This window comes from Perna viridis, chromosome 10 (genome assembly GCF_037379345.1).
Source record: "Perna viridis isolate PV_CMFRI_1.1 ecotype Kerala chromosome 10, ASM3737934v1, whole genome shotgun sequence".
Classification (NCBI taxonomy): domain Eukaryota; kingdom Metazoa; phylum Mollusca; class Bivalvia; order Mytilida; family Mytilidae; genus Perna; species Perna viridis.
Genome location: NC_142454.1, coordinates 27111003 through 27137416, shown reverse-complemented (window position 1 = coordinate 27137416; position 26414 = coordinate 27111003). Strand labels below are relative to the sequence as shown.

General features: G+C 32.6%; 2 protein-coding genes across 7 annotated transcripts; both read left to right on the top strand.

Annotated features, from left to right (window-relative positions):
* Positions 1–1932: 1932 nt before the first annotated feature.
* On the top strand, positions 1933–10728 carry LOC148605195 (uncharacterized). Of its 4 annotated transcripts, none has more exons than XM_088549807.1 (7): positions 1933–2079; positions 3299–3377; positions 3840–4100; positions 5174–5396; positions 7638–7757; positions 8525–8653; positions 9062–10728. In XM_088549807.1, exons 3-7 carry the CDS (start codon positions 3877–3879, stop codon positions 10181–10183), a joined length of 1818 nt encoding a protein of 605 aa, XP_088405933.1. In that variant the 5' UTR covers positions 1933–2079; positions 3299–3377; positions 3840–3876; the 3' UTR covers positions 10184–10728. The 4 variants fall into 4 exon arrangements, with proteins under 4 accessions (XP_088405933.1, XP_088405935.1, XP_088405934.1 ...); XM_088549808.1 differs by having other exon boundaries at positions 1961–2079; positions 3311–3377; XM_088549809.1 differs by lacking the exon at positions 3299–3377 and having other exon boundaries at positions 1950–2079.
* An 880-nt stretch (positions 10729–11608) lies between these two features.
* On the top strand, positions 11609–26180 carry LOC148605194 (uncharacterized). Of its 3 annotated transcripts, none has more exons than XM_088549821.1 (6): positions 11609–11660; positions 18668–18919; positions 20069–20279; positions 22200–22319; positions 22913–23044; positions 23654–26180. In XM_088549821.1, exons 1-6 carry the CDS (start codon positions 11635–11637, stop codon positions 24026–24028), a joined length of 1116 nt encoding a protein of 371 aa, XP_088405947.1. In that variant the 5' UTR covers positions 11609–11634; the 3' UTR covers positions 24029–26180. The 3 variants fall into 3 exon arrangements, with proteins under 3 accessions (XP_088405947.1, XP_088405948.1, XP_088405949.1); XM_088549822.1 differs by lacking the exon at positions 11609–11660 and adding an exon at positions 16011–16287; XM_088549823.1 differs by lacking the exon at positions 11609–11660 and adding an exon at positions 16330–16348.
* Positions 26181–26414: the final 234 nt, after the last annotated feature.

Genomic DNA, 26414 nt, shown 5'->3' with positions numbered 1-26414 from the left:
GTATGAATTGATGTTAAAATATATAGCATGATGTACATATTTGTGTAAAGTTGACAAAAAAAAACAACAAAAACCGTAAAATACATTGAACGCTGTGTGGTCACGTGATGCAATAACCAGTTAAATGGAGCGGTTTGACGGATCGATGACTGACCGGACACTGATCGGTGATCGATGACCGATTGCAATTTTTGTTGCACGGATCGGTTCAGGTACTGAATGTAACAATCTGTATTCATGTATGTGAATTTCAAAGAGTAATCAATAGAACCATGATTCTAGCGGAAACCAAAATAATTTTATCCAGGAACAATGACCAAACATGGAAAACAGAAAAACACAACAAAGAACATAAAAAACTAAAATACACGCAAAGTACCAAAAGTAAAAGAACAACTCGGACTCCACTAAAAACTGGGACATTGGACTAAGTGAATCTTTAGGGTAGGCGTCCTCTTCTGTCTAGAAACACCCGCCGAGTTGCTCTTAAAAATCTAGTCCAGGGTAGACAAAAGAGGAAAGTAAAACAATGACGCGTGAAACAAATCAGTTTTCATAGTGCAGATGGATACATCGTAACAATCCATGAGTTCATGATGACTGCCATAAAACTTCTCTAGTGATAACTTATATGTTGTAGCAATAGAACCCTGTACCAGAAGCCTAATTGTAACAAATCTTGCGCGATACAAAAAGTCTGCATAGTTACGGCAAGCTCTGACATAATATTAGAGTTGTGATATGAAAACTAAATACACAGATGCCGAAGGGAGATTGCCACATATGAAAGGGAGGTCGACAATACGGAATGAAAGATCATTGTGTTTGTCGTACAGTTTGGTCAACAGTTTTCAAAGTGTATGTCAAAATATTAGGCTGACTTCACAGTGTCTGTAGTATTATTGTTCTCAAGTTCTTTGAGGTAGATGCGATGTATCAAATCACCGAAACTAGGATTGTTTAACAATAATACGTCAATTGTAGAGCGAAAAACTGAGATGAAAGGATATAGCTTAACGATGTTTCTTCTTTTGGATCAGATCATCAAATTAGCGTCACAAGAGTGAAGAAATAGGTCAGTAAGTAGACGAGCACAACTTGGTCCCATTGGAATGCTTCCAATGTTGTCTCTACTATAGAAAGAAATTGAAAATGAAGCAATAACTAGAATTTCATAAAGATAAACAAAATATACTATACTGTTATATTGTACTGTGTCATATTGATTTCGAATTCAGATACAGTACATTTGTTTTTATATTTCGCTATATCTGATATCTTATACACGTACCTAAATTTGTCATTGTGTACTCTTTATCTCTTAATTTTTATCAAGACGTTTCAGATGTAAGAGTAGATACGCACTTAAGTTCGTAAAATACCTCTGTTAGAAAAGCCATTGTATCAAGCCATTTGTAATGAATCGCTCACTGGGAAGCATTATTTTCAGAACAAAAACGATTCGTTATATATTAATCGAACAACTTAGCACTTTCTGATCGTGTATCCTTCCATCGGTCATTTACTTTTGGTGACTCCTTTCTCACGTAAGTATGAGGGGAGGTAAATGATGTTTTAAATATTTAAGACGTTTGCAGTTTAAAATGTTTGGTTAACAAATAAAAGGTACACAGAAGAGTATCAATATCTGTAATATACACCAATTCACACTATAAATAGATTATTGTGCATTTTTGTGTCTGACCTTGACAATAATATCTTCACAAGAACCAGACAGGAAGATTATTCATTGTAAACTACAATATTTTAGTTTTGGGGTAAACTCACGACAGTGACAATAACCGTAATGCTGTTTTGAATAGAAACATGTGAAAGGAGATAACTATACAAAATTTAAGAGAAGGTGAACATATATACACAAAAGTGTCCTAAAATCATTCATCCGTTACGAAGTCGTTTAATGAGCTTTATCTACATTTATATAGGTTATTTTTAAAACAGAACTTCCTGGTAAAACTTGCTAACGAAACTGTTAAATGAATGTCAATTGTAAGATAGTGATAGTTTTATCTACTTCCTCCTAAGAGGGAAAATAGGGATCAAGATTTTAACTTCACAGTAAGTTAATGTACATATCTAATAAATAAGTTATACAGGTTAAGATAAAAAGGTCTAAGAGAGCAACTGCTTTTTACTTTTTCTTATTGTAGATTTATTTTACCTTTTCTGAAATTATTCACATTTAGAGATGACAATGTCGCCATTGGAACAATTTACTATGAATGTATTAATGTTCGTGGGGTATCAAATTTCGTAGTTTTGGTGTGAGGCCCAAACCACAAAATTTAGTTCCCAACGAGAATGCAATTTCCATTAATGTGCATATTGAAAACATCAAAACCACGAATTTAAGAAGCTACGAAGTTATTTTTCTTCCCTAATTCACGAAAATTGGTGTCCACGAATTAAAGTACTTTCACGGTATAAGCTTTCAAAAGCATTGGTATAGAGTGCTAACTAGTACAATTGATTTACATCAAAAAGTTCAACAACAAAATCAATATATTAATGTCCCATACAGATTCGCTGTACATATATCTTCGATAACATATGCTTATCTGTGCTTAACTTGTGCATTTTTGTATATATACAAGAAGTTAACCGTAGTGTATATGAAGTTCTGTTTTGTGGGCGAAAGAAAAAAACATTAAAGATGACAAAATCATCAAAATCCAATCTATATGTCAATTGTATTAACAACGCACGATTACATCTGTAGCGTCCTTACCTGCATTGTATTTATCGGTTGAATTGCAACTCGAGCATATCAGCGAAATATTGAAAAGCGTACTTACACTGTAAGTAGAAGTAACATATTAAATTTTGACTGTGAAAGAGCACAATTTCTACAAATACTTCATAAGAACATATAAAATGTACATTATTTCAACAGAATTTGTGACGATGACAGATGGTACTGTCTAAGTATTCAAATCAGATTTGAATCCAGTTGTATGAATATGTTCAAACTAAAACTCAATTTCAACACCTGATATGGCATTTTTATTGTCAATGAATATGTTTCGCTGATATGCTCGAGTTGCAATTCAACCGATAAAAGTATAATGTACGTACAGAAATAATACCGCTTGATTTATTTAATTACTGGTCTGTCTATATTTCAATAACGCCCCACCTAATCCAATCTACTTTGTTCTATATCCCTCTTTTTAAGTGCTTTAATCTATACGAAGCAGACACAATAGAAAAAAACATGAATAATGCACAAAAAACACCAATTTGATCATGTGAGCATCTAGATTTTTTGTATTTTAAGACAAATTTATAGATTATTTGTCCTAGAGGTGTCAGAGGATGCAGAAAAACTCAACGTAACAATTGAATGATACAGAAAAGTGAGTTATCTTCTTTTGAGGAAACTATACCACACTAATGTTTACATGTACTGTAAATGTTGATAACGTTTATTCAATCATGTGGTATTTACTTAGTAAAACGGAATTGATCAAGATACTTCCCTAATCATGTATTTATTGACAACGAATAAGTAGGTAAGATATATTTCATCTATCACTATTAAAACCTTTTTTTGCGAGACGAAACACCATTTCTGAATAGTATGCACAATGATAAATACCTTTCTGATAATTTCAGTACGGGATGTACTAACTCAAAATATTGTTTTATACCTTATAACCGAAATGAAACTTGTTTCAACATTACATTTTTGTCTACATCATTTCCCTAGATGGTGTAATCGTGAACATCTGTACATGTTATTGATTAAAAGCATATGTCGACCTTTTTTATGTATTTAAATCTATTAAAAACTATTGTAAGTCTGTTCTATATTACAGGCTCGGTTTGAAACACATTACTCAGTAGATTTGCAAGATGGCAGTAAAACTAGATATGAAAAGTAGAAGTTTGAGCCTGACAACGACTGAAACGTCATGCGATTTCAGAGATAAGCTTTTATTGAAGGAAGAATTGCTGGAAAAAATAGGGGAAAAGAATCAGCAGTTATATGATGCCAACAAAGATCTTGAGATACGTAACAAAAATCTACAAGACAGCGTGTTGAAGTTGAAACAGGAACTAGATACAGCATTGTCTAGGTATTTCAACAGCTTTCAAGTGGTATACATTTCTCATGTAAACCATAAACCGGCCTTATATTGCAATCGCTTTGTTTGATCAACCTAAATACAATGACAATATATCGATTGATTATATACAGTCAGTGGCTCCGTCCACTTTCCTACCTTCACACGAACTACCTGTTTACATTTGTTTCACTATCGGGAACCACCTTCTTGTGGATAATAAATGTTATAAACAAGTCGTGTAAGAGTAAAACATGATTTATAAAAAAATTAAAAGGGTTACAGTATAAAAAGAATAACAGTACATTGACTAGAAGTACAAAGGCCTCGCGTTTTATCCCGGTTATAAGCCTTATCCGTATATTGGTCTTATATCAAATCAATTGACTGTTCTTGTCCTTGTTTTTGCAACAACAAAAAAATAAGTATAACTATAGATCACAGTATATCGTTATGAATTTAAAACATGTTCAATATAGATAGATTTTCGGTTTACGAAGACAAAAAACAAATTTTAGTGTAAGCATTCACAAGAATCAGGCCAAATGGGAAAATATGAAACATGCATGTCAAAGTCTGGCAATGTAATATCACTCAAAGATACTTTCTTTATTTGAAAAGATCATTATTTGTATTCTGCTTCACTGGCTTTGCTAAAACTTTTTTCAAAAGGATGTTAGAAAAAATAAGGTTTTTGACATAGTTATCTGTCCTTAAAATATTCATTTTCGGTGCATTAAATGCAATTATAACTAAATTCTATTTCATATTCATAACATATTCATAACTAAATTATAACTACATTCTTTTGATTACCGCTATATCCTTGGTTCCCTTGATTACTCTTTTATCAACATGATATGGACAATCTTATCTGTTTTCCTTAATTTTGATGGAGCAAATAGTCAAATTATATTATTAAAATAATTTTCAATGCATGTTTCACCCACTGCCTAATTCTTACAGAGATTGATATTTAAATTGTACAGAGAGATTTTGAAAAAAAAATCACAAAACACTGTAATGTAAACATATTTTTCGGTTATTGCGTGTTTGGTTGAACACGTGTTATGTCTTTGATGCAGGCTTAGCAAGATAGCTGGTCAAAAGATGTCTGAAGGTAACCCGGCTATAACAGATTTAGGTAATCCAAATAGACCGGGTAAGATAGCCGAGAAGTGGTCTACACTTTATACAGACGAATGGACGGACTTATACGAAGTGATATCTAATAGCATTCCATTCAAAGATGACATTAATGAAGCGGACGATGGTGAGGTTGAGAAACAGATAATGAAAATTGTCGAGGTATTTATGGTCGTCGTTTTCAATTTAGATTGTAAAACTTTCGTTGACAATAGTTTAGTACTAAGTCATCAGTTGAACTTAAATTATGTATGTGGTCTAATCCGTAGTGTAAGTGTGTATATAAATATGACTAAGTATCGGTCTTTACAAAATTCAGACACAGTCTATGAAAAGGTTTGAAAGAGGTTATTCATTGTGAATAAAAAAAAAACGCCGACCAAAGATACTTTTAGGTCTGCATGTACTATAATTTTGCGTAGCAATATACATTTTTGTATTGAGATGTGTATGTTTGAGAAAGCTATATATTCATCTGTCACTAACTTCATGCAGACAGACCGAATTAAGAAAGATAAATGATGTCAATTTCATATGCTATCGGTATATTGTTTTTTTCTCGACATATTGATCAAGAACACCAAGATTCTAGCGGAAATCAAAAGAACGCAATCAAGGTACAAAGACCAGACATTTAAAACAGACACACAAAACAAAGAACAAAATAATACCTACAATGAAACAAAAGAAAATGAACAACTCAGACTCAACTAAACTTTTGGAGCATAGACTAGGCTAACCGGTAGGGTAAGCGTCCTCTGCCTTTTTTAGAAAAAAACATAAGCCGATGGCATGAACTGATTGACAAACTAAATCTTGTTTCGTGGTCTGTAATTGTTTCCTAATAAGAAATACAAGTGCGTTCGGTGAGTTTTATTGTTTTTCTTACATGAATTACATTCTGCTTTCCTTTTATATAGACTGCTGCATTAATAAGTTTACACACACATCACATGATAAGTTTTTTTTTATCATTTTTTAATTGAAAGATATCGCCAAATTGCAATCGTTAAGTGATTTTTACGGGACCTTTGGTGACTTGTTTTGTGGAGTTACATTATTGTTGCTAGACTATTACCAGTTTATGACGGGTGCCTCGGGTAGAACAAGATATGCAGACCACTTTGGGGTCCACTGATGTCACTCCTTTACCATTTTTATTTTTGAATATGAATGATTTCGAACCAAACAAAACGTATAATGAACAGAATATACAGATGGCTTCCGAGAAAGAAATTTGTATCTATCAGTAATATCAGAATAAACTGTGTGTGTTCTTTTAGTTATTTAGTTATTATAATCGTCATTTGTAGATAATGCATGGTTCTTTTAAATGACTGTATAGCAGGAAATATTGATATACCACTTAGTATCATATGAAATCAATAATTATACGATTGGTATTTTTGTACTAGCTCGCTGTGGTAAATCATTGCTATCTAGTACATATATGTAATAATGTATGTTTATAGTTTGAATAAGTTATTTTAACAGAGTAGTTTGTAAAAAAATTCTAAGAACCATTATGTTTTGTGATGGGAAAGATATTATTTTGTCCTACCTATTTAAATATACTAGCCACAAAGAGAAACGAAACCGATTTTGAATATTATTATAACATGTAACTTTAGTTTTTGTCAGAAATATAAAGCAGCCTTCGAATATGTGCACCACAAAGTGTGATTCCAGCTTACATTGTTACTCCACCCCATCGAATCGATATCACCCATGCATGCATGCGTCAGAATAACGTTTGAACGTCTGTATACTCGTCTACGCCAATCGCTTCTCCGTAGGTTAGCCTCATTCAGCCTGTTCCGGAAAGTCTGTGCAGAAATCCGCGGATGATGTCGCCCAAGCGTTTGTGCGGCTGTTATTGTGGCAAGAATATACTGGTTCCGAAGATGGATCAACCAAATATGGCCGTCTTGACGCTCTTTCGTTCCCCTAAGGCGACCACTAAGTTTTGAGCAATCAAACTGGTTAGCAACGTTTTCGTAACGCACACCCGCCTTTTCCATTCCAACAGCTCTTTAATGCTCATTTTGACATGGTTGTCGTGGCATTAGAATTTGACTATTTATGGTTTCACCTTCAATCACCTTTCAATCTGCCTGAGTTAAGTGTCACACTTCATGACCTTAGTTTAAATTTAGACTTAAATCGGAGGATGAAAAAAGTCGAATCTCTGTCAAATTAAAGACATGTCAAAATGACGTTCTTTTACGTAAAAAAACGGATACATCATTATTTTACTTAAAAATTAAAACGTTGAAAAAATTGGTGTAAACATATTTTTAGAATAAGTGAAAAAAACTTAGGTATCGTTTCTGTTTATGGCTAGTATGTATTTGGTGATATTAACAGCGAGCTGATTAGATCTGTTTTAAAATATTTTGACAGTGGTGCTATCAAAAATGCATGGCGATTCGAAAACACCAAACCGAAGAAGTAAACAAAATGCTTTGGGACGTGGTCAGGATGATTCACTGTCTTGGTTTAGATATTTCAACGCCTGTTAACGTACGTGTTGTTTATCCAACAATTATATTTATCCTACATGTATTTCCATTCTTGATAATTTTTTATGACTAGTGAATATTGACACATCTCTATGAAGCATACGTCAACTTTTCCATTCATTTTCCAAACAAAAAATAACCATTGTTCAAATACAAATCAATTTTGTAAGTCAAATTCCAAGTGATCAAATATAAATCTCAATTAAAAGGTAAATTTGAATTTATCATTTTTAATCGTGATAACAAAAAATGAATCGTCTTTCTCTAGTGTATTTCGCGGCATTTTTATAAGCTTTTTAGCTTTTAAGCTTTTTATATCATCGAATATTGATTTCGCTCAGCAATCAAAGGTAAACAGCACTGAGGCAAAGAAACAAAAAAATTAAAAAAACACGTGTACGTGTACGTGTTTGGAAAGAAGTTAAATGGAATGTTCACCTATGCACAAGCTTTTACAAGTCCTAAATTACACTGAATTTTATCGATTATCAATTTAATGAAATTCTTTATTTGCCCAAATAACAAAACATAGAATCAAATTGATTGCCTTGACCAGAAAAGTACATGTTTTCAGCTTGTGTTGATATGTTCTTTTCACTACTAGATTTATCTGAAGTACACTTATCTATACTATCTGCTTAATACGTCAGCATTCATTTTAACATATCAGAACAAACCTTAATATTATATCCAACTAATTCAATGAACAGAGGTGTTTATCGACTTATATTGTTTATAAAACGTAATGATGAGTATGTTCATTTCTAGAATAATCGAATAAAAGGAGGATTGAGCATATCAAGCAATACCCTTCTTCATGCTATGGAACCATTTAAAGAAGTGGTAAATGAGTCACAGAACCATTGTAGTTCCACACTTATGACCACTTTAAAACAGGTAGCTTACTATGTATAAAGTGATGTTTAGAGTGATGAAAAGCGACACGTGTCATCAGGAAATGAACACGAAACAAAACTTACTGTTTGATTACCATTAAGGACATTATGGCCATATATGTACATAAGTATACTTTTACCAATTTATTTGTAAAAACGTTATCATCAAAGACCTTGTCTATTCTTTATTGTTTTAAATAGAATAAGTTATTGAGCAGTAATTATATTTTGCATTTTCAACAAAAGTAAATTACCAAAATACATTAATTATTTGATTTTAAAATCGAACAGTATAAAGTTATGATAAACCAGTAGATAAGTTTTTAAAAAAAATTTTTGTACTGTCTCGTACTTATGTTCGATTATTTTCTGCGAATGAAATATAAATTTTATGTTTTGTATTTACTAGAAATGTGTCGACGATTACATGGAGAGCCAGACAAACAGTTCAGAGAGTGAAATACTGTTTGTTGAGAAATGTTGTGAACTTTGCTGGTACATGTGTATTACTGAACCTCCCATGGTTATAGAATACCGTAATTTTGAAAACACACCGATGGACACAAATATATTTAATCAGTATAACAGGACTGGTAGTGTTGTAGAGTATGTCGTTTGGCCTGCTCTATTGCTTCATGAAAACGGCCCGGTCCTTTCGAAAGGTACAGCTCAAGTACATTCCGATCCAAGTAAACAAAAGAAAAGCAAAATATCAGTAGATCCGGGTGATAGTTGTTTACAACAGGACACCGGTGGAACAACAGAAACACCCGTATGCCCTTCAGATTCTTCGTCGAAAGAACAATTGAAGCAGAATGCTCTAGACAAAATCAAATATAAAGAATCTGTGCACAAGCCTTCCGTGGAAACCAACGAAGAGCGTGATACAAAAGACTGTCGCGTTTCTGATTCCTCACTTACGGATACTGCTTGGCCTCCACCTTCAGTTTGTGGTGGTATTTCAAATAAAGATGGAAAAGAAGACGAGAAGAAATATGACCCGACTGAATACCAAACCGATATAACTTCCGAAACCATGCCAGTCAATAATGCTCCTGTCGCAATCACTGACAAAAATCCAATGCACAGTGGAATAAAACCAATAGAAACATGCAATAATTCGTCCTCATGCAATTCGAAGGAGTTACGAGATATCGAATTTATATCAACAGAGAATGAAGATTTCGATCCTCAGTGGTGTGATCCGACTTATATACAACACAACAGACATAAAACAAACGAAAAAAGTTTTAGTAATGCGACAGAAACGTTAGAAGCCGATGAAAGTGAAATTTATACAGACAGACCTGTAGACACAACGATTAAAGTTAAAGCAAAAACATCTGGAACAACTTATTATATAAAAAGAGAAATCCCAATTGATAAACCACCAAAGCACACCGGGGATACTCTGAAAAGAACTTTAAACAAATGTCTGTTAAAGTCACAGCTACCGCGCCAATATAGTGTGGATCTTGATAAGAGGTCTCAAAAGAAAGCTTTAAGTGACAGACAGCATTCGGTTTCATAATGTTGCGATAACATATTCGTATTATAGAAAACAAACTAAATACGCAACTATTAATGATAAATTTGTAAACAAATCCTAATATTGGTTGTTTTATAGGAAGGTTAAAAACTTACTTACATATTACATGGACATCCGCACCAAATATCGTTATAATGTTAACATATTACATCCATTAATGGAACATTGTTACTACACCCCTCAACATCATCGCTTTCACACTATATAACAATATGTAATTATATCTTGTTTATAAACTGTAAAACTTTTCTTCAACTTATGTTCTATATACAAAATAATGGAGTAAATTTATAAAGATCATTGTAAAAGGTTTAAATATTGAAATCAGAATTCTAAGGGTGGTAACAGTTGTTATGTATATTAAAACATTTTTTTCTTTTCAAAGAGACGTAACCCACTAACACACGACAACCTGGTTGGCGGATTGTTTGGGGGAAAGGAAGAACAGTAAACATTTTTTCTTCGAAACTCAAATTATTTGCCCTGACTCAAATACCTAATGATTTGAAATAAAATGTTCAAAAGTATCCACTTTCTTACCGCAGCTAAAATAAGTGAAATGTTTGAATTTGAAATCTTCTGTTGTCCATTTCTCCAATCGGACAGTAAACCAATCTGTCGGGTAGGAGAGTTCATTCCATTTGCTCAAAGTTTTAACAAAAAGTGAAATCAAAGTCGGGAATATGAAAAAAGTCAATCAAGGTTTCGGGGGATTTGTTTCCATTGTGATATTTTCTGTACGTCCGATTGTCCTGAAATGTGTTTTAATAAGTTTTAATTGCTGATCTGAATATGAAACCCCCAATTCAACATTTTGCATGCGTTCAAACTACCTGATATATTATATATTAGGCTGTAAGATACGTTTGAAGATTCCATGAATAACATTTTTGCATGCTAAGTTTGACATCAGTGATTAATCAAAACACGTCATTTTTGTATGTATGATTTTAGTTACTTTATGTTCTTTGTTGTGTATGTCTGTTTTCCATGTCTGGTCTTTGTCCCTGGATTACATTCTTTTGATTACCGCTATAACCTTGGTTCCCTTGATTACTCTTACTACGTATGTAATATGCATAGTGATTAATAAAATATGCTTTTTACAACATGAAACATCATTATCTATGCTGCTTTACATTTTTATTTAATTTAGATGTTTTCATATGTATTCAAATGAAGCCCATATACAAATCGCATTTTGCTCTCCGACACTTTGTGAGGCTGAAGAAAGTTGACAGAGATCCCAATAAATATGTTCGATTCACGTAAACAAATTGTTATATATAGATACTCATGTCGCAACGTTTGACTGTTACATCACCAATCAACTTTAAAGTTTAATGTACACCTCGATCTTGATCTTTCAAGGACTTCGGTAATCTTTATATGGTATAAATGCAGGTAAGATCATTTTTGTCGGATATTTAGAAATGTACCTTTCCATGACAGAAAAAAGGTAGGGAAGCATTAAAGGATAGGTCATTCGATATAGAAAACTGCAACCGCGATGTTCTTATAGTTATTAAAAACATAACATTGTCATCTTAGGAAATATATAAAGGTGGCTTAGTAAGTATTTCAAGCATGCTCTACGTCCATTTTCTCATATTTTTATACTGTTTCCTTGTATATACATGTTTGTCTATGTATTCCTTTTTAGTATATTCAATCAAAAACTATATATTAAGGTATGTTTGTATTTAACTTCGTCACATACCTTTTGTTCAATTATAACATTATAATAGTTAATAGTTAAATATATATATAAATATAGTTCCGGTTAAGTGCATACCGTAAAGAGGATAATTTCCTCCGGTGCCAAATTTACTCTATGAATACATGGAATAGTGATATTAGGTTTATACGGTCTTTATTTTTCACGTCCATAGATATGGCACGATTTACAGGCTAGGTGATTACTGCAAACTATCTAAACTTATATTTGGCTTTTCGAATTAGTCGAAAACTAGATCCTATCGATGTTTTAATAGTTAAACGGTATACTGAACACAAAGGGTTGATAATAATCATCTAATATTTGTACATATATCTCTATCTATCCTACAAATTCACTACTTGACTTCTGCCACTTATCTTTCATATAATGTATATACTAACGACTCCTACATAACTCCCTTTTTGTCAATTTGTGACGAAAGTCACGAAATATAAGTGACAATATGAGAACGCATATTATTTCGTCTGACAAAGAATCAAAGAAACAAAAGTAATTAAAACATATTTCCTCATATGGAGACATATTTTTTAGTTCTATGGAATATAACGGAAACAAAGGTATTTGACATTTTTTTCACATTAGGATAACTGTAAATGACACATTTGTAATTCAAATTATCAATCATATAAGATGCCTAATGTCACACACTTGAAAATTAATTGTTGTCTCGGTCCTCCTGTTGGTACTGAGAATGTAGGTGTTATCTTAATGCAATCAATGAGATAAATGTTCTCTAAGGCTAAGGCTGAACATTCCTTTAGACTTATATATATATATATATCCTAACTCTATTCTCTTCTTGTTAAGTCACTAATCAGTTACTGGAACTTCTAAGAACAACGTGACTAATGAACTTATATAGACATTCACTATGCGATCCAGAATGTTATTAATTAACACAAAGGTTTATAAATACGAAAGACAATAGAGTATGAGAGCAGATTCTTTTAATCCTAGCAACTTCTCCTATCTTTGTATTTCGTGCTACGGCTTGATGTGTGAATAAACCGTTTTATTTTATCTTAGTTTGTTTGCGCCACGTCACATTGCAAACCTGTAGAGCACTTTGCCATTTTGTAATGTTTAATAAAATATTTTGGCTTGTAACCAAGAACAACATATTTTTCAGAAACGGCAGAATATTTTCGAATAAGACATTTCAAACGAGATTTCAATTTATCATGTAGTAACGAGTTGAGAAGTCAAAAGTTTGGAGGGAACTAATTTCCCAAAAAGCTTCGGGATTTGCTAAATTTACAATTTTCATTAGCTTTCATGGATTTTACATGTAACATAAGACCATATATCAGCGTGATTTTACATATGCCAGAGAAAAACTTCAAAATAACAAAGGGGTTAATATATTTGCAATGAAGTAATGATTACCGGGAATGAGCAATATATATAATTAGCATGGTGAGTCCCAGTATCTTTTGAACATAGGGGGTATATATAGAAACCATTATAGAGATGAAGCCTTACAGCACCAAATATGCAAATATAGTATTTCCTTTCAGAAACAGTTTCATTTTTTAAAATATAGTTTTTTTTTGCATACATACCAAATGGTCATTTGTTGAAATAGTGGTGTGTTACCTTAACTCACACAATATTCTCGACACCTAACTTGTTTTGTATCAATAACATTTCTGGTACTTTTCATTGTTAAAGCGCAATCTTCATGTTTGATACCTTCTTGAAATGGAATTTATTGCAAAAAGTGGAAAACACTCTGTGTGTGTAAGCATTGTCCATCATAAAAATATGTATCAGATAAATGAAAATTGAGCGGGAAAATACTTTGTAGCAAAATACTTAAAAACATTCGGTATGTTAATAAACTAAACGCGTAAGTGCAAAATGCATTTTAGGTAATGAGATCATAATAGAATATTGCATGTAACGCCATGTTTCAAAAATATTTTCACTTACGTCTTTAAGTTAAATTGATGACTATGCTTAAAATAATACAAAATTTGAATGAATTTATTCATTTGGGAAAAAACAAATATTGTATTTTTAATGTTAGCCACATCTAAGCGATTAAGAAAAAAATTACTATGCAACTGAAAAAATTCCAATGTGTAAATAAATTTATTTTACTATATGTGTTGGTTGACTTACGTTTTTTCACAATTTCCTTTATGCAATGTTATTTTTAGCATGAAGTAGTAAGAGGGTGTCCATGGCAACCAGGCAACGGGATGCACATGACAAATTTTGTTTTTTAAAAGAATTTTACCAATTTCATATCATAAATGCATTCTTTCTCAAAGTTGAAAGTTAAAGAGACAAAATTACATAGAAAATATTGAATTTCTTTGGAAAAGGGAGATAACTATTTTTTGTGTGTGTTCAAAATTTAGTCGTCTAATGCGAATTTTAATATCGTTTTCCGAGCCATCCATTGTCGCTTAGAGAAAAAAATTATTCGACATATAAATGATATAAATATTACATTTAAAAAAATCAGTGGGATAAATTTTAAAATGTATTTTATCTAAGCAATTATAGTATATCATATGTACATGTATATAGTTGTGTTCACCTGTGCTTTTTCTTAAATTGTGTCAAAAATTGTCAGGAAGACAATCTTATGTCAGCAAATAGAACATAAATCCTAATACAGTATAAAAAAGGTATGACTAAAGTGTTCCGGAAACGAGGACTACTTAGCCATAACTTCGGACAAATTCTTACATCAAGTATCCTAAGTCGTGACATTGAAACACGATAGGCTGTGTTCAAAACCATAATACCCCTGCACAGGTCCTGCATGACGTGATTATGAAAAGCAGGTCCGATTGAAAATAACCATTGTAAAATGCTCAGTTCCTAATCAATTAACTGCCCTGATTAAGAGCTAGATAATCGTCAATATTCAATTACTCATCGCTCAACCAGCAATAGTGTAGGAAGTGGAAAGTCAAGAAACGGAAAGCATGCAACATATCAAAATAAATGAAATGTCTTTTGAGATTTAACAAAAATACAAAATGTTGTTACGATGACACTTACGTTAAATAGAAACTTAGAGATTTACTTTATCTAAGGCAGCTTAATTCTTTGTAGGTTAGTTTCCCTTTTTAAGGGCTATTGTATTTCCTGTAAAAAGATATACAATTCTTATTATGTTGTGTTCTAAAACGCAATGGAAACAACAGTAAACCTAACCAATAAAACTATTTCGTTTACTCGGCGGGTGTTTCTTTAAAAGCAGAGGACGCTTACCCTACCGGTGCACCTGGTCCATGCTCCCAGTTTTTTAGTGGAGTTCGAGTTGCTCATTTGCTTTGGTTAATTTGTATGTATGATTTTAGTTACTTTATGTTTTTGTTTGTGTATGTCTCTTTTCCATGTCGGGTCTTTGTCCCTGGATTACATTCTTTTGATTACCGCTATAACCTTGGTTCACTTGATTACTCTTGAATACCCAAGTGTTGCACATAACGTAAGGCAATTTAAAAATTGGCATTGCGTAAAATGTGCTACCATATGTGTTTTGAAGTGATATTTAGTAAAGCAGGAAATTTCATGTTTACATGTTGTTATCCTTAATGACAGTATAAAGAATCGTTTTCGAGTTCATGGTCTCATCTATCAACTAGGTGTATGTTCCTTCGAATAACACGTAGAATCTTTTCTTCTTTTTGTAACATGAACTCATATATGATTACTGTTTTTTTTTGTTTTGTTTTTTTGTTTTGTTTTTTGTTTTGTTTTTTTGTTTGTTTTTGTTTGTTTTTTGTTTTGTTTTGTTTTGTTTTTTTTTTTTGTTCCCTCACTCACAAGCGTGTCCGCGTGTGTTTTTAAAGTAGTGAGATCTTAGTATTCTTTCAAGGTGGTTATTATTAATCCAGGTTTTAAAATTAGCAATCTCTCCATCATCAATAACACGAGCAATTCAGGCTTATTTGTTTATATTAAAGGACGGTTGACCGATTTTTGTTTTTAACCATGTGCTACGGTCACCTACTTTTATATAAAGATTTATTTGGTACAAATACAGATATGAATGACGTGAGAAGCTTATTGTCGGGTATTTACCTATTCAGATGAGTCATCAGATGAGTTGGCCCAACGGAGGCATGCTGTCTGGGTGATAATTATAAACTAACTTCCTGCTTCATGCAAATTTCCGATAAACCAAAACTAATATAATTCCGGTTTAATATATTGAAAAGCCGACAACAGTCACTAATCTTCGAAACAATGAATATGTCTGCGGGATATACAGCTGCCTTTTTTGTAACTTCAAAATGTGACATAAGTCCTATATATAAGTGACAAAATGGCATAGGAAAACGTCAATTTGTTCGTCTTCAGGAAAAACGCAGAAACGAAAGTAAGTACAATAGTTTTGCGGTCATAGGCACGATGTGAATACTGTGTTAAATCATTTTAAGGTAAGAACTTCAATAATCTTAACTCAAAAGCAATCCATTCGGTACATGAACCCGTCCTTGTTCGTCTTAAGGAATAAAAGTAAAACATATCTTATCGCGGAGGAAACGACCAAAAATTTGCATCGCAAATTTGACAGTTCTAACTTTGTTAGGAATTTCTATACGTTTACATATCTTCCCTTCTTCCCGGTATCAATTTGATCCAATGGAGCAGTGAAGCGAATAGAGTCGTCACATTCTGAATATATATTATCAATAATTATAAAACTGTTTCAAGTTAAAAAAATGTTTTTGTTGTGTTCTTTATATTCTTTGTGTATATCGTAATGAACAAAATGACATATCAACTAAATTTGCGTGAATTTTTTGATAAATTTTATAACCAAACTATTCCAACTAACTGTAAAATGAATGCACAATGTCATATATTTCTATCAATAGCTCAGTGTATCATAAGGAAGTCCAAAGTACAAAAATAAAACAGTCACACAATTAATCGAATGGAAGCATTCAAATCAATACAGAAATAGTTCAGGATTACGGACGCAATGAGCAAGCATTGAATGTAAACAATTATGTCGTGTCCCTTTTATTTTGTGCACTTCTTCCATGTTTACTCCTTGCATATCTCTTCTCCCTTTATAGTTTTGTGTCTTCCAAACAGTATTACACTTATTCTTAAATGCAGTGGTATTCATTCAAATTGTTGCTCTTTTCCTTCAAAACACTTATGTTCCGTCGACCCCCAGGAATTTTGTTCTTCTTCGGTACATTGATACATCTCGTTATCCACTGTCTCATTTGAATAAGTTGTGATTTTTCTCTTTCTTCAAGTTTTATTCTTTTTTCTAAAATATCAAGTCGTGTTCCTCAAACCAATCGCCCGGTAGAATTGTTGTTCTCTCTCTTCATACTGTGTTTTGGTTTAACCGTCTTGATGCATTGCTCTTCTTCATAAAAAAATAATATTCATCCAATCACCCGAGAGTATAGCCCTTCGTCAAAAATCTTTGGCATTTTTTTTTTTGGTTGTTTGTATTTGGTCGTTCGTCTGGCAAGATAGTGATTGATTGACGTTCCTTGACGCTCAAGCAGCAATATTTCAGCTATATCCGGGCAATAAACATGAAAAGGATTATAACATGACATGAAACGATGATGCAATGAAAAAACGGATGAGACACAAGGATAATAATATTGACAAATTTTGATTGCCACTGAAATAGGGAGAGGGGGTAGGGTCGGGCAATTTAACCTCCTGCGGCGGAGTGCAAATGTTCCTACTCTTATCGAATAAAACAGCAGAGTTCCTTAATGTGCAAGGAACGTGACAACTTACCTAACAAGTTGCAACACTGGTTTTCGGTCAGGTTTTCCGTATTTATGAACTGACAACACCGGCATGTAGCATGCCAGGGGTACCCCCTTCCAACACAGTTGCTTAATGGGCAGTGCGCCCTGGCTCCGGTCAGGGTTTTGAGCGCCATTCAGTCGCATTTTTTGATAGGCTTAGTACTGCTGCAAGCCTATACTTTTGACATCCGGACCCGCATTACCAGTTAGGGAGTATTGCTCTTTAATTGTAGGTCGGTGTGTTTATCTACATTCTAAATTGTCTTTCTCTGTTAAAGGTGACGTATTGTATTTCCTGTCGTATTGGTGTTTTACCTTTCTTCGTTTATAAAATAGTTTTTTTTTTCAATCGACCCAACCAAAAGTATTGTCATTTTTTCAGAGCTATGTTTTTATTTTTGTTAAGGATAGCATTTTTTGTATTAACATTGATTCGTTCACTGGACCTTTACATAGAGATTAAAATACTGCAGATGTATATTGAAAAGCAGTTTTTGGAATGACATGGGTTGTGTCCTTAATGTATGGCATGTGATTTTCAACCCTGCATGGGAAGAATTGGAATTGATTTCAAATACGGTGGGACATAACTTTTTTGTGTTTTTAAACTGGGCTCAGGCTGGCATATCGGTCTACCGCAAGTAGTCCTTAGTTTGCATGTTGGTGTTATTTATATTCAGTTTCAAATTCCGTTGTAGTGTAAGAGATTCCGACCTTTTTGAAATAATTTTAAGATGTGATTAATTGTGTTATATTTTTGTCACAGTTGCCAAATTTTTACAAAAGTGGGTTATGATCACGTAAAAGTAACAACACGCTTACACGGGTCATTCATGTGAATGCGTATAAAACGTCACTTTTAGAAAAATGAAATTATTTTTAGAAGTTTCTGTACTTCAAATATTAGTATTCTTTTATATATATACGTTCAGAATTGTCTTGATCTTAACATGTCCATAATTACAGTTTCAGTTCAATTTTCATGGCATTTTCATTTGCGTACCATAAGGAACTAATAAAATGTACGATGCAGAGTGATTCAACAAGCGATATATCAGACCTTCAGGTGGAACTTACAGTTAAGAAAGACTTAATTCACATATTTGATGAAAAAAATAAAGAATTGATCACTGAAAATGAGAATCTGAAGGAGCACAACAAGAAACTAGTAGACAATAATTCAAAACTAAAGACAGAACTAGACGGTGCCCTTTCAAGGTATTTTTAATAAATATTTTGAAAAACAGTGAACGCAGTTTAAATTAAATTCTGACAGCTAAGATTAAGCATATATGTTTATTTTATGAATGGTGATATGGTTATAATACATACACGCATGACTTATTTTGTAAAAAAAACTATAGCTTTAAATAAGTTATTGTTTTGTGATGTATACTCATGTACAAATCAGGCAAAATTAGATGTAAATGAACATGTTATTGCTTCCTTCATAAAAGATAACGTGTTTTTTTGTTGTTTTTTGGTTTTTTTTTAAATTCGCAAGGTCGTTTCACCTACTTTCAACTGGGTTGACAGCTTGTTTTACCCTACATCCACTGCTGTTCACACCTGACAAAGAATTAGACATACGTTGAATTTTATCTCCTGTTCAAAGAAAAGAGTTTTATATTATTCTTCTTGTCTACTACTAGAGATTGTTATTGAAATTCAACATTCGGCATCATTTAAAAAAAAAACATATTCCATTATTTCTTTCGATCAACAACTCACCTGTGCATGACTCTGAATGGACACGATAAGTACATATATATCAAGTACTAGTATAGTTTGAAACTCGGTGTGTGTTACTAGAAAAGCAGAGGACGCTTATCCTATTAGTGTAACTAGTCCATGCACCCAGTTTTTTAATGAGTTCGAGTTGATCAGTTACTTTTGTTACTCTATACGTATTATTTCGGTATTTGTCCATGGAAAACAATCTGTTCATTTCTGCTAGAATACTGGTTCCCTTGATTACCCTTGAATACTATTTACATTAGTAAGAATTAGTGTTTAACGCGAATTCCTACATACTAGACTTTGTAGAAATAAGCACAATCACTTGCAATACTAGGAAACTGAAGAAGGCAATAATATGAACAACAAACAACATAATATCATAATGCGGGTGGGGGAGAAAAGACTTAACAAATCTCTTCCGCAGACCTATAAACTACAATCCGCTAGTTTATATGCTTTCCTTTACAGAATGTGAAACAAATAACAGGGCATGTTTCCTACTGAGTACAAATCAGTACTAATTTCTAACACATACACTTGTCCATGTAATTAATGGTCATTACTGCACTAAATACACATAGCGCACTGGCCACTTTTGTTATCGCTTTTGTAATCGTTTCAATACAGGCTAAGCAAAGTAGCTGGACAAAAACTAACTGATGAGAATCCGGCCATTACTGATTTAAGCAACCCAAACCGACCTGCTAAGTTAGGTGAGAAATGGTCAACACTGTATACAGACGAATGGACGGATTTATACGAAGAAATGACAAGCAAAGTTAAATCCGAAAACGATTTGGATGGTAGCATTGAGAAGAAGATAATAAAAATTGTTGAGGTAATCTAAACTTTAGTATTTTTATTTGTGGTCAATATTGTTATTAGTGAAGAGAGGATAATTAAAATCATAGCAGAAGGTTTTAAATGATTCCGAATTCAAGTAGCTCAGGAAATGTTTTATTTCTATGTAAAATTTGAAAAGGCAATACTTATTCTGTAAAGCTTATAGCAAAAGTTAAGAACATGTATCTTAAATATTTTACAATCAAATTGTATTTTTATGGTTTTTAGAAAATAGTTGAGTTAGTTCAACCCTACTAAAAGTGGTCAATTCCAGACACACAAAGTAGCAGTCTTTATAAAAAGTCAGACTAGAGGTGATTCATGCATGGCAAAAACCTACCGAACCCACTTTTATTTCCTATTCAGAATCAGTTATAGATCGATCACATAACTAGTCATAGTTTTTCATTTGGTTGTTGCGCTTATGAATTAAAAATGCATATAGATTGTATATGAAATTAGCACTTTGCAAGAGTTGTCGTTCTTATTTTTATTTGATTTGTTGTTTTTAGTGGTAGATAAATATACGTTTTTTCTCAAAAGTACAGATCTAATTATGGAAAGGACAATTGTTAAGTACAATATATAGCATATGCTGATTGAAAAAGCACTACTTGTTCGGTGGGTTTTTCTTCACCGTAAATCACTTTACTATGTGCGGTGTCTGAACTTTATATGGACTGGTACTTTAAGCAATTGATTTTTTTCACATACCAATACAAGTTTTGAAAAAATTTTGAAACTTTTGTTTGTAAGAAATGAACTGCTTCCTATATGTTTTATAGACCATTTTATTTCTAGAGGATAATGAAATCAATCAGATTTATATCAGAATTTATTAAATTTTTGGCAAACGCATTTCTAATATCATACGAACTCTGGAACTATTTACTAAAAAGAAAATCATCATAAAACAGAAAAAAAATTTCCATTACCACTTATGCATAATTTTAACCAAATCTATCGTAAATGTTAACCAAAATAGAAACCATGTGCATTTTGGCATATTTAAGCTTGACGTGTATTACATCTATAGAGGGCTTTTTTTTTATATTTATAAAAGGTCATCACATGTCATGTTTTAATTTAACCAAAAGCACATGGTTTTTGTTTTTATTTACATTCGCCCCGTGCAGGTTCGGGTGTCAAAAGAATAGGCCTGCAACAGCGCTAAACTTGTCGTAAAAGTCAACTAAATAGTGCTCAGGCACCTAACCGGGGCTAGGCTCTCTGCCTACATGTTACATGCTGGGGTTGTCAGGCTCTAACACGGAAAACTTGACCGCAAACCATAGTGGTGCACCGTGTTGGGAAAGATGCCACGTTCCTCGCACGTTAAAGAACCGTGCTGTGGTATTCGATAGGAATATGAACCTTTGCGCTCCGCCACAGGAGGCTAAATTGCCCGATCCTACCCATCCTCCTTTTTCTATTTGCAATCAAAATTTGTCGACCCTGTTATCCTTGTGTCCTATCCCGTTTTTCATTTCATCATCATTCATGTTCATTTTATCATCCATTTCATGTTCAACGCCTGAAAATTGCTGCGTTAATGCCCATGCAACAATCAATAAATCAATCATTTATTTACATTCAAATGAATTTTACTTTTACCTGGTCACTCCCACAAAAATATGGACATTTTAATTGCAAACTTTGCTTTGGGGGTAATGGGATTTTTTTTTTTATTTCTAGAAGAATGTTCTGGACAAATCTTTCATGAATTCGTATGAAATTGAAAATTTTGTTTGAAGTTTGACAAAAAATCTGATATTTAAAGATTTTTTTTTAATCATACAGAAATCAAATGGACTTTAACTTTTAAGTAATCAGAAGTTAAGGTATAAACTATTCTTAGGTGAATTATTGAAGTTTAAATTATATAGTAGTGAAAACCCATTTGAAAATGTTCCAGTGGTGCTATAATCAGTGTATTGAAACACGGCGTAAACAGAAGGAGGATATCAGCAAACAGCTCTGGAATGTCGTGAGAACGATTCACTGTCTCGGATCAGAACCTTCAACACCTGTTACTGTATGTAAACTATTAAATAATGTAGTCAAGATCTTACAAAAGAAGCCGTTGCTTAATTTAAATACATTTTTTGAATAAAAATAAGAAAGTCAAACTGATGTTAAAAAAATTTGTACACATTTCATGACGTTTTATAATAACATTATACAAATATAGTTTGTGAAATCCCCCTTTCCTGTTAGCCTTTTCCTTCACACTGGTCGAATTTACCAAATATGTTGTTTACGCGATTGAAAGAAAAAGAAAGAAAGAAAATTTGATCGTTATGGGGGTAGGAAGAAATCAGGAAAATTACATCCTAGCCCCCAATGTTAATTAAATAATTGTCCCCTTAGTAAGATTAGAATAGCGTGTTGCATAATTGATTTCCATGAATGTACATAATATTAAATAGTTTATCAACTGCAACAGAAAGAACTGATGTGTGAATTACCATTCATACTCAAAACCTACATCGACTAATCCGATTCTCTTTCCTGCAATTATCAGGCTGTTACAAAAACTTTTAGTTGTCTTTTTTACAAGTGCATCTCCATTTTAACAAAATTTCTGTAACAATGGCCATGGTTACTTGCGGTTTTCTTTTACACCAGGATATGAATCGGGTTAACGGAATGTTTTGCATGGCAAGCAATACTCTCGTTCCGGCTATGGAACCATTTCAGGAAGTAGTCACACAATCATTGAACAAATGCAGTGACACATTGCTATCATCGCTGAAGAAGGTAGTACACTTAATTTTATAGAATTTCATATTTAAGTTAAAAATCGGTTTACTTTAAGTTCTGTTCTGATGACCAAATTTACATAATTATTTGTATGTAAATCAACATACGGGTGCAAATTTATTCGGATGAGAATTTTTCTACATTGAATTATATGTATACAAATATCACAATTTACATACCCCGGATTTTCAACAATAAAGGCAGAATTCTGCTAGGATGAAACAAAACAAAAGATTCCATTTGGTCCGAATAATAGGCTGAACCTGTACCTGAAGCATAATCGTTATTGAAAATGTAGAAAACGTCCTAGGATTTGACCAATAGGTCCCATATTGGATTAAGTTTTCAAAGCCACTCATTACAAAAAGCATTGATAATTTCAATGGAATAAAAAGGTCATTGCTTAATGTATGTATTCAATGTACTGTTGTTTGTTTGTTTTTTACTTCACGAATTTGCACATTATTCAATAAGCCTGTGAACAAAGATATTTTATATGCACATAATAATTCAGTATTCTATTACAATAGGGATTCTGCCAGCTGACTCTGCAATTTTACAACGAAAGCGAAGATACAATCAATGATAAGTTTCTTTTTTTTCCAGATATGTGGAAACGACTATAAAAAGAAAACTGCAGATTGCTCAACTATTGAAATAAAATTTGTAGAAAAATGTTGCGAATTGTGTTGGTACATGTGTATTACCAATCCTCAGATGGTAATTGAGTATAAAAATTTTGAAAACTATCCAGTAGATTCAAATAAATTCAACCAGTATAACAGAAATGGTAGTATTGTAGAATACGTAGTGTGGCCGGCTTTATTACTCCACGAAAACGGTCCGGTGCTCTCGAAAGGTACAGCTCAGGTTTTATTAGAACCAGGTAAACAAGCGACACCAAAAACCTCCGTACAACCAAAGAGTACTGCTGTGGATGAACACAACAGTAAATCGGAAAAATACGAGACCAAACTATAGATTCTCAGTATGATAATGGTAATCGGCAAAAAGGTTATAATAAAGCAATTGCAAGCAAAAAAATTCGAATAAAAGCACTATTTTAAACGACTCAACCAAACATAAAAAGGAAGCAATAAATAAGGATAATGTGCACAATTCTTCGAGAAGCGGGAACTTTATGGATCCCCGTGGTGCTCACAAGTCAGACCAGTTGAAAATCATAAATAATGACCAGACTTGGAAAAAAATACAAAAATTGACTCAATGATTTTGTTTTTTTTACATTCGCTGTAAATGTAAAGCCAGTTAAAAGAGAAAACAATACATAATTATCTCGTGTATTCGAACGTGTCGAGGTTGTTTTACCGTGTAAAATACCCATATAGAGTACAGTATTGTACATATTTTGCACAAATCTCGAAATAATGAAAAGTAGATCTTTCAACAAATTAATCAAAAAAAAGAGATAAAAGCATTTATTATTTAACCAATGTATTATTCCACCCAATACTCAAGTGTCAGTCCATGTAAGAATCAGGCAGTAGGTGGTATGAAAGAAAACATCTATTTGTTAGCGTAATGTGACTATTTCCACCATCAGAATTAGGTAAAACAGATACGATTTTCCACATAATGCTGGACCATTGAGTTACAACTTCATTGAAACGAACTGAAAATGAACATTTCAAGGGCAGTTAACTGTGTCAAAAACCTGATTTTTATGGGATTCTATTGAAAAATTTCAGACCAAAGCCAGTGATGTGGAGATCAAATATTATATATTATATTATATGAAATGCATAGGACAAATTATTTTGTTTACTTGTGTAATAGCAGTTGATATTCTCCTTTTCTAGACTGTTGATCATGTGTATTTAGATCCCGGAAACGCTTTGCATGCTTTCATATGAGTGCATTTTAAAATTCATCGTTGGTCTTATTGTTTCTTATTTATCAAGTTGTTCTATTACTGTAGTAATTGCTGTTGTTGTTGTTATTTTTATATGATATATTGCTACATTGTATTTAATTTATAAAAAAAATCTTTTTACAACCAGCACTTCTGATTTTGGAGATAATCGTTATGTGTGTTGGTTTCAATCTCTTAACTTTTTTTGCATCGGAAGGTTATTTTAATTTAAGTGAATAAGGTTATTTTAAATTAAAGTGAATTAAAAGAAAACAGTGTGAACAGCATGGCTTCATCTTCGTTTCCCTACAGTTTATACCTACCTCATATTACTGAAAAATGTAAGCAACATTTGACCTTTCTCAATAACTTGAACTTTATTCTATCATCAATATGTTTGCCAAAATGCGACAATAAAAGGAAATTAGACTCAATTTACCAGGTTGATGTCACGAGAGAGAATATTATGTAAAAAACAACGAAAACAAAAACAAAACAAAACAAAAAAGGTTAATTACCAAGAACAACAATCACACTTTTCTGACGTTATATTACGTAGTCCACTGATGCATCCAGAGATTTTGTAAAGGTGGGGTTCAAGAAGAATTGTAAAAATAGGGGGTTCCAGTACAGTATATACATTACTTTTGAAAAGTAAGCCGATGCTTTTTTTCATTCGAGTCATAATCAAACTGACCAATAAAAAAGGTCGTTATAAGTTAATAGGAAAGTGATTCTGCATAAGTTTAAATTCAGTAGTAGGTTCCGCAACCAGCAAACATCCCTTTGACCTTATTTTACTGTATCAAACCGAAAAATTAAGTAGATACATAATATGATAAAAGAGGAAAGTTCTCAATATTATCAAATTAAAAAGGTTATAAAGAACAAATGGCTTTTTGGTTGACATCTGAAATTCAAAAATTTGAATGTATTGCAATGATTTTAGAGATGGTTTTCCCTGAAAGAGAACCGAAGAACTTTCGATTCATTGCCTATTTATTTTGCTGTTTTTTGTTTTATTTCTATACCTCGTTATCCACCAGTTTCGATATTAGTATAGTTCTGAGTCTGCAGACTTTCTTAGTTGCTTAGCCTCGACGAGACTCAAGATTTTTTTTAGAAAACTTCGAGAAAACATTTTGTTTTGTAAATTCTTCAATTAAATTATTTCAGTGAATCAGTTATGATACATCTACATGTACATGTATATAAATTAGTATTGTATATTCTGATAAAAAAATAAAAATATCGTCTGAATATAGCTGAAATATTGCTGCTCGGATGTTAAACCCAAACAAACAAACATCTGATGAAAATGTGTATAATGTTTGCCTCTTGTTACAAAATATATTACTGTCTAAGTGTATCTATTAATTACTGGGTGTTAATTGACTGAAGGCTTATAAAACCATATAGTGACCATATTTGATGGATGATTTAATTAATGGTGCATGTGGGTGATGAAAATGGAAAACAAACTAGAATTTGCAA